This window comes from Podarcis raffonei, chromosome 12 (assembly GCF_027172205.1).
Source record: "Podarcis raffonei isolate rPodRaf1 chromosome 12, rPodRaf1.pri, whole genome shotgun sequence".
Taxonomy (NCBI): Eukaryota; Metazoa; Chordata; class Lepidosauria; order Squamata; family Lacertidae; genus Podarcis; species Podarcis raffonei.
This window is the reverse complement of record NC_070613.1, coordinates 9,867,596-9,881,592: the sequence shown is the minus strand read 5'-3', so window position 1 is coordinate 9,881,592 and position 13,997 is coordinate 9,867,596. Positions and strand designations below refer to the sequence as shown.

General features: G+C 44.2%; 1 protein-coding gene across 6 annotated transcripts in view; it reads right to left on the bottom strand.

Annotated features, from left to right (window-relative positions):
• The window catches only part of LOC128424082 (sodium channel protein type 5 subunit alpha-like), a 207,287-nt gene that overhangs the window by 131,092 nt on the left and 62,198 nt on the right, over positions 1-13,997 (bottom strand). For all 6 annotated transcript variants that reach the window (XR_008332921.1, XM_053409898.1, XM_053409897.1 and 3 more), the window contains 3 exons: positions 12,468-12,531; positions 6,129-6,270; positions 3,108-3,305 (listed from right to left, as the gene is read on the bottom strand). Coding sequence is in view for 5 of the 6 variants with exons in the window: in XM_053409898.1 (XP_053265873.1) it covers positions 3,108-3,305; positions 6,129-6,270; positions 12,468-12,531 (404 nt within the window). In the remaining variant the exon portion in view is untranslated. The remainder of the gene's footprint in view (positions 1-3,107; positions 3,306-6,128; positions 6,271-12,467; positions 12,532-13,997) is intronic.

The window sequence follows — 13,997 nt, the reverse complement described above, 5'->3', positions numbered from 1 at the left end:
CTGCCCCCCCCCAAAAAAAACATGTTCAAGAGTCATGAGCCAACATTGATAATGTTGAGGCATTTGAGCACAGGCAAAGCTCTCTACCACGAGGGCAATGGAGCTGGACTTTCTGGGAAATCTCTGCTTCTCCTAAGAAAGCAGAAGCAACAGCCCACGTTATTTCTGCTGATACAGATTTTTCTTTTTCTTTTCTGCAAGCAAAATCTTATCCTGCAAAGTGACAGAACCTGCTGTGACCAGGGATCCAGAGCGATAAACACAAACCATGGGCTTAAAGCACACAAACACACACACACACGCCAGCCCACACGTACATAATACACAGATAAGATAGACTTTTCTCCTCTGCATGCCTGGACAGCATGCCCTCTGCGCCAGCTATCTGGAGAAATCGCTGCAGGAAAAGTCTGATAACACCAAGAGGTGCTAGAATTGGAGCAGAAGCCAAATTAGGTGGGGGAGGGGGAGAGAGAGTGAAAATAATAATAATAATGCTACAACACAGCCTGGAAACGAAACCAACTTCTCCACCCTGCGATAATCATGAAAAAAGGAAGCCAATAACTAGGAAAAGGACAATAAAATACACATTTGGGATAGAGGTCAGCATTGCATCCTTAACTGTGTCATATCCCTCCCCCAATGTTCCCATTATGTAAAATGAGGTGGGAGACAGAGATTGTACCATTCTGGACTATACCAACTTGTCTGTTGTTGAGGGGGACCTATTTTTATTTTCCTATTACATCCTTCCTCCAAGGAGCTCAGAGCGATGATCACCCACCACCCTCAACATCCTGTTCACTGCAATTTCATCTTTACAACAATCCTGTGTGTTGAGGTCAGGCCAAGAGGATGCCAAAGTTCACCCATGAGCTTTACAGCTAAGCAGGGATTTGAACCCAGGTTTAACGCAGCTCTTTGGTTATGCCGAATCACGGTACTTAATTAGCCAGCCCAAACACATTACCTTGGCGAAAGAACCTGGCTTGGCAAGCTTGCTCTTATATATTCTACCCACAGATACAGGATCCTGAGAATTGGAAGGGTATCAGGGTTACATCTAGAATGACCCCCACCCCCAAACCAATATCAAAATTAAGGTGGTGCAACATTCAAATCATTCAGTTGAAGTATGAAGTGGTATAGTACAGTCATACCTCGGGTTACAGCCGCTTCAGGTTGCATTTTCTTGGGTTGCGGACCGCTGAAACCTGGAAGTACCAGAACGGGTTACTTCCGGGTTTCAGTGGTCATGCATGTGCAGAAGCATAAGTGCCGAATCGCAACCCACGCGTGCACAGATGCACAGATGTGGGTTGCGAACGTGTATCCCACACGGATCACGTTTGCAACCCGAGTGTCCACTGTACAGTGGTACCTCTGGTTGTGAACGGGATCCGTTCCGGAGCCCCATTCACAATATTGTCAGAATGCAACCCGCGTCTGCAGGTCACGATTCGCCACTTCTGCGCATGCGCGTTACGTCATTTTGAGCGTCTGCGCATGAGCGAGCGTCGAAACCTGGAAGTAACCCTTTCTGGTACTTCCGGGTCACCGCGGGATGCAACCTGAAAACACTCAACCTGAAGCAAACGCAACACGAGGTATGACTGTACCTCATAATACCACAAACTGGGTCTTCAGGACAGTAGCATCTTCAGAAGGATGATCTGATCCACTGAATATGTTCTCACCTTTAAGTTTTGAGGGATTCTGTCCCCCGCCCCCCGAGAGAAATCAGATTTAATTAACAGCCACCCACAGCAGCCGCAGGAACAAACGGCAAACCATCCCACAACAATTGATGCCAGCTTCATTCACGCTAATCAGACCCATTGTAGTATTATACTCAGCAGCAGTGCTCCTGGCCTACAGTTGGTAAGCCTCTTTATTTGCACAAGAAGAGCACTGGCAGTGTTTAAACAGCTGACCCCCCGTCTATTATTCCACTTGTTGAATAATGGGATACTAATGGCTGTTTGAAGTTGCAAGATCAATACAGCAAATCTAAAAAGAATGCTAATTAACTTGAACTAATGGTGAGGGCAGCAAATATTGAATGAAGAGCCATTAATTTCCTTCTATTGAGCATGGGAATATCTTTAAAGATGATGATAATAATAAACCAACTGGCTCTTTCCGATTGTGTTCCACACAAACACACTCACACACACACACTGCCAATTAACACATGGCATCGTAGTGGGATGCTGAGAGCTGCTTCCACCGGCGACATATTTTGCACACAGATAGGAAAGAAAGCCCAGGGTGAGGGAGTCTGGGTTATGAGGTTTGTGCATGTTATAAAGACGCTCAATACCACTCAGGGTGAGAGACTGAACTGTCAGAAAGAGAGAAAGGCCCAATCTGGGTGGGAGACATGCTTTATGTTGCTGTGTGTACAGCTTTGTATTGCTTTAGGTGGAGGTGGGTTAATAGCTGTAAATTATGTTTAATGCTGCCAGGGATTCTTTGTAGATCAGACTCTGCTTTGTGGCAAGCGGTTGGCTGGGAATTAACTATGTTATTGTGGGTAAGGTTGGTGGGAATGGCTGAGAGCAAGGTTTGCATGTGGGAGAGTGCTGTCAGGGGCTGGCTGCATGACAAGGAATGGTGGGAGGTGCCAACCGGGGTACCCCAAAGGGAAACCCCAGAGGAGGAAGGCTCAGAGCCTGGGCGTTGGTGGTGGGAGAGGTCAGAGGAGGAGACTGGGAGGAGGGTCTGAATGAAGGGGCAGAAGAAGAAGAAGAGTTTGGATTTGATATCCCGCTTTATCACTACCCGACGGAGTCTCAAAGCAGCTAACATTATCCTTTCCCTTCCTCCCCCACAACAAACACTCTGTGAGGTGAATGGGGCTGAGAGACTTCAGAGAAGTATGACTAGCCCAAGGTCAGCCAGCAGCTGCATGTGGAGGAGCAGGGAAGCGAACCCGGTTCACCAGATTACGAGTCCCCCGCTCTTAACCACTACACCACAGTGGGCAGGGATTGGAATTACGTGAATTTGCCAATTACGTAACTCAGCTGTCAAAAGAAAGATGAAAGGAACACACCACCACACCGGCTCCTCCAAGACCACCCCCTGGAATGATTACAGACCTCCTGCTCTTTCTTGAGAGCCTCCATGGCTTCTTGAAACTTCCTCTCCTTCGCTTCCATTTCAGCAATGGTGGCCTGGTTCTGCTCTTCGTACGCCATGGCCACCACAGCCAAGATCAAGTTGATCAGGTAAAAGGAGCCCAGAAAGATGACCAGCATGAAAAACAGCATGTAGATCTTGCCAGCAGATCTAAGCGTCTGAATATGACCAAGAGAGGGGGGAGAGTTCATTATTAAAATGAATTGCTAGTTTTAACCTTTGTGTTTATCCAAAGCAACTCTTCCCGCATTCTCAGATAAGGCTGCTGAAATGAAGAAGGCTTGGTTGGTGGGAGGGACAAGCAGTTTTTCATTTCTGTTCTTGTGATAGGTCAAGGGCCCATGAAGTGTATTGGTCTTCCTTAGCCTGGTTGGCTCAGGAAGTTCATTATATGGCAAGTCAGGAGCAGCAAAACACTGCAGCTCAGTTCTGGTAACGTCCTGAGCTGAAAGGCACTCCAGTGTGTCCTCTTGCTGAATTCTATGCCTGCCTCTCTTTCTAAGCCAATATTTTGCACTTGGGTGGGATAGCTCAGTCAGTAGAGCATGAGGCTCTTAATCTCAGGGCTGTGGGTTTGAGCCCCACGTCAGACAATTGCAGGGGGTTGGCAAGATGTCTCTCATGGTTTCTTCCAACTCTACAATCCCATGATTCTCTGGTGGGCCTTAGTGGTCTAAGAAAATACAAAGTAGATCCCGCAAGCTTGGAGTTCCATCACCCCTGCCTTAGGGATCGGTTCCTGGTTACAGAATCACATGTCACTACTACCACCCCTAGCCACTTAGCTTGTTTAAAGCTTTCTGAAATGAATGTCAGCTGCACAGGCAGTATTGCATTTATTTTTACAGGTTTGTATATTTTATTGTTTTAATGTTTCTAGCAAGCCAACCAGAAAACTTTTTTTCAACCAGGCAACCTAAAAATATTTTATTGAAACAAAAGAACAGCAAGACACGGATAAAATTGAGGAAGTGGAATTATTATTTCCACAGGAACACCAAGGTTTATTTACAAGCAAATCCACTTAGCCTCCGCTTACAAAGCATCAATCACTGGCAGGTATCGGCGAAGGCAGCATGGTCTGAAAGTTGGTCACTAATTCACTTGCACTGAGTTAGGCCATCAGTCCATATAGGTCAATAATGTCTACAGTGGCTAGCAGAAGCTAGCCAGGATTTCAGCCATCGGTCTTTCCCAGCCATGTTCTGTGTGCAAAGCAGATGCTCTCACAGAGGTGGGGCCTCTCATTTAAGCATGGCAATGCTCACAAGGGAATTTAACACTGATGTGCCCAAGACTTGCCAGCGGTGCGCACTAAACTGCTCTCATGAATCAATGCATCTATTGTTGTCACAACTTTACATTTTGCAGAGCTCTGGTATGTACATGGAACTCCATGGGTGAGAAAGAAGGCCTGTGGAACGCCCTCCCACCAGATGTCAAAGAGAAGAACAACTACCAGACTTTTGGAAGACATCTGAAGGCAGCCCTCTTTAGGGAAGCTTTTAATGTTTAACAGACTACTGTATTTTAATACTTTGTTGGAAGCTGCCCAGAGTGGCTGGGGAAATCCAGCCAGATGGGCGGGGTGTAAATAAAAAATTCTATTCTATTCTATTCTGTTGTTTCTGCTCTCACAGCTGGCCCATTTATCACATATGCTTGAGGCCACACTTTTGTGTGTGCAAAATATTCCCCAGTGCATAAAATGGGGAAATAGCTGTATGCATGGAGCTCCTCAGGTTCAGTGAAGCCTGGCATATGAACTGCTTCCTGTGCTATTATTCAAAAAGAGCCATTTCCCCATGAACAATGCTGCTATATGGGTGAGCCTGTTTAATGGGTTTTCCTCACCCAACTGGCACCCTTAATCCTAGGTGGGTGCCAATTAAATAGGAAAATTCCATGTGACTGTCTCCACTTATATGGTTGTGACAATCACATAGAGCCACGTAGGGTTACACCGCAGGAAACTAGCAACCCTTGCAACCCTGTGACCCTGTAATGGAGCCAATTCATGATTTGACAAATACACAAAGCCGGCTGAGTTCACCAATGTGCCTTTTCCTTCTCAATTTATAAAGTGGACTATAAAAAGATGATGACTTTATATGTCACGTGTCAACAAACGATTCTTCAAATATTCAAGGGTTCACATTGCAGCTAACAATTCAGATTTAATTTACAGGCAGGTTAATAAGATAGGTTTAAATGCACCTGATCTTCCAGTCTTATTATGAAGCGACACAATATGGTTTCATGTTTGTTATGACTGAGTCAACAAGTCAAAATAAATGGCTGGAAAGAACATATACCGTGGGATTTATCTTGTGGGAAATGATACTGAAGGAACAACAAATGTAGTCCTCAAACTACGTTGGGAAATTCATATTTGAGTTTGACATTGTTCGTATGGCGGAAATGGAGAAAATTTCCTGCTCCAGGTACTTCCCCAGTCTCAACTGTCCTAGGACATGATATAAGCGACTTAGGCCCCAAATACCTGAACAACCGTCTCCTTCCCTGCAGACCGTAGGGTGCTAAGATCAGTGGAGGGGGCTCTCTTAGTTGTTCTACCACCCTCATAAGCTTGAAGGGGAGACTGCAATCCAGGAGAGGGCCTTCTCTGCGTTGGCCCCTAAGCTGTGGAAGGTTCATGTGGCACCTTCATTATACAGCTTCTGGCAAAGTCTAAAGGCTCACCGCTTTAACATGTCTTTTGACACCTGGAGTGTATATTTTTAGGACCCACCTTATTTTTGTGATTGTAAGCTGCTTTAAACTGTTTTTTATATTGTGTGTTAATTGTTTTAACCCACCTTAGTATGAAGGGTGGGTGATAAATAGGATAAGAATAATAGTAATTTGTACCTGGGAGACAAGTTTCCTCCTTTCCTAAATGGAAAGCCCATAGAGTCTGTGATGTGTTAAAGGAGAAGGTTATCCAGAAACAAAAGCAACCAGACAAATCAGTCTTCTACCTGTTGATAGAGGCGTTCCCAGCAATCCTGCGTCATGAGGCGGAACAAGGAGAGGAAGGCCCAGCCAAAGGTATCAAAGCTTGTGTACCCAAAGTCAGGGTTGTCACCAGCCTTCAGACAGATGTAATTGTCCGGACATGAACTGCAGGAAGAGAAGCAATAAGCAATAAAGGCTACTGGTGGGGAAAGTTCTCTCAGCTCAGTTTGGAAGTTTGATGGCAACGGAGTCATTGAATAATGTTTTGGGGTTTTCTTTTTTATAAATAAAAAATGGACAGCACTGGCACACAAAACTTTGCAGCAAATGGTACTCATCCTTCCATGCCAGAGGCAACACCTCTCTGTCTTGCTGCAGCAACCACAATTCCTGACTTCCCTTGTCCCCTAAATGCTGCCACCTGAACCAATCTGCCACCCCCAGGTTCCATGGTCTGGACAGTCCTAGAAAGATATCGCTCCTCCCTTCCCTGCTAGAGTTCTGAATTGACATGTATGTAACAATGGCTTCATGTTATCCATGCTACCACATCATTTTCTACTGCCTCTCAACTACAGTGGTACCTCGGGTTAAGTACTTAATTCGTTCTGGAGGTCCGTTCTTAACCCAAAACTGTTCTTAACCTGAAGCACCACTTTAGCTAATGGGGCCTCCTGCTGCCGCCACGCCGCCGGAGCACAATTTCTGTTCTCATCCTGAAGCAAAGTTCTTAACCCAAGGTATTATTTCTGGGTTAGCAGAGTCTGTAACCTGAAGCGTACGTAACCTGAAGCGTATGTAACCTGAGGTACCACTGTAGTGATCTGTTTTCTATCCAAGGCCCCTAGAACATTAAATATCACTCAGGTCACATACAGGGATGGATGAATCCGCCAATTTTGATTTCTTTCATTTCCCCAAAAACTCAGTTCTCCACATTTCTGTAGCAATTTGTGACTACTTCTTTTGTCATGAAAATTGATCGGCATTTTAGTGAGAATTTATCCCAACGCCCCACATTTTTTTGCAAGCCATATCCTCTACATAACAGATCTTGTATGTTATTTTCTCATATGTATGCATTTTTATACACACTTTGCCCTAATATATAAATTTTTGTACACAATATTTGACTGGAGAACTACGCTGCAAAATCTGGAGAATGCGAATCTCAAAGGATAATTGTGTTCTGCTTATCCTGCTGCTTTGAAAAGCGTGAGGCTGGGCAATCTGCCTTTCAGGAATCATGTTCCCACTGAGGAACCCTCAAAAAGCCCTAGGTTCCCTGGAATGCAGCTGGAAAACTCTTGCTCTTTTTTACAGAATCCAAAAGGGTTTAGCCAAGTCTCTGCTTTTGGATTTTCTAGCAAATATACTCTGGACAATTTATACGCCATGGGGGAAGGAATGAGCCTGTCACGTTATCAAAATCTTCTGATATACAAGGAGTGGCAATGCAAACTTTTTCCATTAGCGTCTTTCCAGAAGAACATCCTCAGGACACCATACGATTAATCACAATAAAAAAGTACAGTGCTATTGATTAAGGACAGTTAACAGCATCAATCTGCCCACCCATCAATCAGGCTGTACTCAACAATGCGGGATGGCCATTTATTTATTTTTAAAGGCTTTTTTGTCAAATCAGCAATAGAGATTGTATATCCCTGATATCAACCTCTACTGTATGAGGCAAACATAATTAGCTGAGATGGCTTTTTTAAAGGATTAGACAAATTCATGGAGGGTGTTCCTCAATAACCATTAACTGTAATACCGAAGTGGAACTTCCATGTTGAGATGCACTGTATCGCCGAGTACCACAAGGGACAAACAGGAGGGGACGGCAGTTTCCCTGTTTGTGAGCTCCTTGGTGGCAACTGGCTAGGATCACAAACAGGAGCAGAATGTGATGGACCCAGCAGGATGCTGGAATTCGCAAAGAACGAATTCTCAAGCATCCCTACCCACATGACCTGCCTGAATCCGCCCAGATCCACCCGCTAAGTCACCCTTCAACCTGCCTCCAGGCACCAGAATCTGATGAAACAATGGCTAGCTACTCTTAACAAACAGGTTCTCTCTTTTGCGTTACACACCATATTCCAAGAGGGCTTTAGTGCAAACTGCAAAAAGCATTTCTTTAATTCTACCTCTGCAGAGTGTCTAACAGGTGCCTGAATTTTTTTTTTTTATGTGCTAATAGGGATTTTCTAATGAAACGCTGCAGCGGCAGCAACAACAACAACAGAAATATTTCCCTAAAGAGGTTTTAAAAATAACGTTGAGGTTCACTGGAGAATTTTCTAAGGCCTCGTTCTCCTCCTAAATTACTCGTATTTATAGACTTGAGGTGAAACAATACATCTGAAACCGGGGAAGAAAGATGTTTCATCCTACAGAACATAAAATTTACTTTGGTCTCAATCTATAAATGAAAATGAGGGTCCAAGAGAGGATAATGGCAGTTAAGGTTTCTATAGCAACCATAGCTAGGATGCCGTTGCCAAAGGTGCTCTCTTGTTACATCTTCAAGTTGCCCCAGTGGCTTCATTTCTTTCCTTGGGATTTGCCAGCCAAGCTTTCTTGACAATTTCAGAAGAGGCAGAAGGCAAAGGCCTCTCTAGTGCCCATAGAAACAGGTTTCCAGGTGGCCATTCCCCTCCCGCACTCCTGCACTTTTAACCGTGGCAACACGGGCAAGAAGCCAAAAACCTAGAATCGTAGAACTGTAGAGTCATGTAGTCCAACGCCCTGCATTACATGAATTCATGCAGCTGTCCCATACGGGGACAGAACCTGCAACCTTGGCATTATCAGCACAACACTCTAACCAACTGAGCTACGCAGGCCTGCCAGTGGGAGTTTCACCTGTTGCATTTTTGCGTGCCCTGCAGCTGTGAAAGGTCCAGGAGCCTTGCCACAGAAAAGGTGGCAACCCTGAGAGGCCAGACTTGTCATGAATGAAATCCGCGTATTGTTTACTTTTTTAAACGTGCTCTTTCATAGGTGTAGGTACCACCTTTCATTACGATGAATATCTGTGCAGGGTAGTCCCTGCCTGTAGAGAGGGAGGTGCCAAGCGTATAACGCTACTTATTTGTGATTACAGTGGTACCTTGGTTCTCAAACGCCTTGGTACTCAAACAACTTGGAACCCAAACACCGCAAACCTGGAAATAAGTGTTCCGGTTTGTGAACATTTTTCAGAAGTCGAACGTGCTCCATTTTGAGTGTTACGCTTCCGATTTGAGTGCCGCACTTCCGTTTTGAGCGTTACGCTGAGGTCTGTCTGTTTTTGCTATTTATTTTGCGTTTTTGTGGCTCTTTTTGTTTTGTTTTTGTGACTGTGTGGAACCCACTTCAGCTACTGATTGATTGATTGTGTGACTGCAGTACATTGTTTATTGCTTTCATTTTATTGGTCAATGGTCTCAAAACTCATATTAAGTTGCTGTCTTAGGGGTTATTTACAAAAGTCTGGAACGGATTAATCCGTTTTGCATTACTTTCTACGGGAAAGCGTTTCTTGGTTTTGGAACGCTTTGGTTTTGGAATGGAATTCTGGAACGGATTAAGTTTGAGAACCAAGGTGCCGCTGTAAATATATACAGTGCTACCTTGGTTTTTGAATGTAATCAGTTCCGGAAAACTGTTCGAGTTCCGAAACATTCAAAAACCAAAAACTCAGTACGGGAGCCTCAAAACAGAAAACATAATACGGAAGCCACGTGGCATGTTCAACTTCCGAGGTATGTTCAAAAACTGAAGCATTTACTTCCGGGTTTATGGCGTTTGAAAACCAAAATGTTCATCAATGGAGACGTTTGAAAACTGAGGTACCACTGTATATGCCTTACACAAATTGTGTCCTCCCTAAAAGAGGGCACGTGTTGCGGTGAGACCTGGAGACTGACCTCCTGGTTGTGGGTGTGTCTATTGGATAGCAGCAACACCCGATTGGTAGATCCCTTGTTGTTGGGTTTAATCTGGCCAATGGGGTACAGTCTAAACGGATTGAGGGACCTATATAAACCCATGCACATGTCCCAGAGCTTCCTCTTTCAGTGCATGCATTCGGAACACCTGCCCACCTCTCCCTAATTTTAGGGCATTTTGCAATTGACCTTGCTATACCGTCATGTGTCTGTCGTTGGAACAGGGGGATGGCAGGAATTTTCCCCACTTGGCTGATTGGCTGTTGCCATTTGGGTTTCGCCTGCTACGTAGCAATTCGTCACAACTTGTAAGGTTGCAGATAGGCTCTGGTTCAGGTGATGGGGATGGGAGAACAGTCTCGCCATCCCTATATGAAGGGTATTCCATTAAAGGAACCCAGGGACTCAACTTGGTTTGGTCAACCCCCGAAAAGGGGTTGTGCCCATGCCTGAGTCCAGGGGAGCATCTGGGGAGTGAACAAAGTCTGTTCCCAGGCTTTTCACCTGCCTCAGGTGTTCACCCTTGGCTGACCTATGCTGGAACCCTGGGCCAGCGCTACCTGCAAGGGTATAGGGAGCTAGTCGAACCAGAGCCTATGCAACCACTCACTTTTCTTCTAATCAATAAAGTTGTGGCCTAAAGTCTGCCAAAAACCAAAACTAAAATTGGAGTCAAATGTGTATTTATTTAGGGGGGAGGTCTCTGGGTCTGAACACGCAAATGGTTGAAAACAAATCTTTACTTTTCAGGCTGCCAACTCTTGAACAACAAGTATTATCTACAAACTGCTCTCATCTTCATAGTCAGGATAGAGCTAACGGGAAAAACTGCCAACTGCCAATTGTCAACTGCCACCTCCTTTCTCTGGTACCATCCATTCTTTGTGAAATACATCCCCAATGAAATTGCATCACATATACTAAGACATATTAAAGATATTTGAATGGAACATGCGTAGTGTGAGGACAGAGTCTGCTCCTGCAATGCTTCCTTGCGCTAAGGTCCTCCACTTATTGATAGATAGATAATTTATTACGGTCAAAGACCAGCTCATGTAACATAACACAATAAAAACAGCGTTCATAAAGATAAAACATACAATTGGAGCAGATTGCAGCAATAAACTCATGAGTTAAAATTGAGGCCCGTACAACTGAGATTTGGGCTACCATAAAAAATTGACCCTGAGGCGCCCCAAAGGGCAACTTCAGCATTTCCCTAGTAAGCTATTTTATTCTAGAGGATGATCTGCGCCTACAAATCTGGGTGCAGAATCTGGCTACCAGCCGGGTCATCTTGTGATCTTTGCCTAAGATGAGAGAATTAAGTTTAGACTTGTCTGAAAGATCAGAGAGCCTCTTCAGCAAAGGATCAATGGATCTCAACGTAAAAAAGACATCTAAAAAATACATGTTCAGGGCTTCCTATTTCCCCTAATGGGGAGGCACAAAGTCTCTGTTTCGTACGGGACTCTTCTATAGGAGCCTTCCAGAACCAGTGAGGGCAAAAGGTCCTTCACTGAACATGCAGAGGAGCCCTCAGGTGCCTGTAGCTCAGGGGCAGAGCTTGCTGCCTGAAACCCTGGATAGCCTCTGCCTGCCAGAGTAGGCAACCCTGGGCTAGTACCTGCAGTCTGGCTCAGCACATGGCAGCCTCCTATGTTCCTAAGAGGGCACCTGTCAGTCTCCGGAGCAGCCACAGTTGTTAGACTTCCAGAATCAGATGCCATTTCAGTGATTTCCAAGGGACGTTAAAGAACACAAGCCTGTTCCCTCATCTCCCAAGGGAGAACACTGGAATTAATCATCAATCAGTCTCTCCCTTGTATTTCTGATGTCTCACTCCCACATTTCACTTTTATTCCCCCCCTTTCTTTTTCTTTCATATTTTTTTCATTTTTCATTTTTTTTTAAAAAAGGCACTAATCCACAACATCAAACACATTATCAAGTTTCCAGGAGGAAAAAAAGAAATGAACGGCTAAAGAAAGAACTGGTAATAAGACTCCGAAAGAATGCGGCTTTGAACTGGCAAGACACATCACTCTTCCTCCCCCACGGTTTGGAAAATTGCATTATCATGCCTGAAAGATTCACCACCACCGCCATGTCTATTATTGCTGACCCTTAGAAGGGGAAATCTCCATTCTCCTGTAAGTAGGACAGAGCTGAACTAATAACTGTATTTGAGGTGGGGGGAGTGGCAAAATAAATATATATATTATAAAATAAATAAGCCCTAGCATGGGTGTTTCATTAGCTCTGTTCTTAACAACATTCCTATAGAGGCTGTATTTTACTGTTTTAAAAACATAATTTAGACAGAAGGAATGCCGGTGCCAACGTAGAAACTATGAAGTGCTACCTCATTAAAAAGGTCTAATAATACTAGGTTTTGCTTAACTATCATCAAATATTACTTACCCAGCATCTGTGCTGTTGCCACAAAGTAGTGCATCCATGGTGCCCTCTTTTTTGAAGTAGTTATCTGCAACACAAACACAGTCAGCGTTTATTTCCAGCACGTTTCCTTCACAAAAGGTGCAGCGAGCTTGGGAGAAATTGAGATCTTTCACTGGCTTGGTTATGGTAGGTGGAGAATGGTGCAAAACTCTTTGCAACACAGAAGGCTAGCACTGGGCTAGAATCGTTCACCCAGGTATACTAGTTTTCTACATGCAAGGTTGCATTTTGTCAACATGGAGGACCATATGAAAACAATACCACAACGTCAACCCTATGAACCTATACCTTGGGCAGTCCCTTTTATGAAGGCAGCAGCCACGCTCTCTAAACTAAGTATCCTCCCCAAACTACAGCTCCCGGTCCATTGCCCCCATAGAGGTGGCATCCTCTTGCATAAGATTTTTGCACACAGACTCCTCATGCTGCTTCTCTGAGGATAAGGAGAGGGGCTGGATTTCTATGGGAAACACAGGTGAGGCCTGTATACAAGTGAGGGGAGAAAGGCTTGTGCTGTCCATCAGGCAAAGGCTTCTCACCTGCCTTTCCCCACCCATTCCAGCCCTAGAAGCCTTTCCCAGACCATGATTCTGAGAACAGCAGAAACAGTGGGGAAGAAGGGAGTGCATGGATATTTATTAAAAAAAAAACAACAAATTTATAAGCTGTGCGTCCTTGTTTCTCACCTTGACCCTTTTACATGATTTTGCATGTTTCGTGGTATTTTACGCATTGTGACTTGCCATTATTTTTACTGATTATAGCTTAGTAATTCTTTATTATAATTGTTAAGTGTAAACTGTTCAATTACAGTGGTACCTCGGGTTAAGTACTTAATTTGTTCTGGAGGTCTGTTCTTAACCTGAAACTGTTCTTAACCTGAAGCACCACTTTAGCTAATGGGGCCTCCTGCTGCCGCCATGCTGCCGCAGCACAATTTCCATTCTTATCCTGAAGCAAAGTTCTTAACCTGAAGCACTATTTCTGGGTTAGCGGAGTCTGTAACCTGAAGCGTATGTAACCCAAGGTACCACTGTATTATTTGCTATATTTAATTTTACTGTTTATTATTATATACTAATGGATCATTGAACATTGCTTTATTTGATATGAGTTGCTTATTTTAAAGTTATTGTGACCTTTTTTTGTATCGGATAAGATTGTTATTAGGTGTGTGATTTTTGCTGTTTATTTTGTTGTTTCTTCAGCTTGTAACCTGCCTTGTGTGTAGTAATATAGAAAGGCGGCATACAAATTAAAAGTGAAATGAAACGAAATACAAGATAATGGTCCGCCTGGCACCACATTTGCCCAACCAAGGAAGAGCAAGAAAGAGGGAAAGAGAGTTCTGCTTTTGGTGTCATCCCTCGCGCACATCCTCGCGCCTACGTTTGGAAATATCTGGCTTTTCCTTGCCTTCACAGCATAGTCAAGAGATGCAACAAACAAACAAAAGCCCACAGAGACATTTCTTAAGGATTTCTTCTGGCC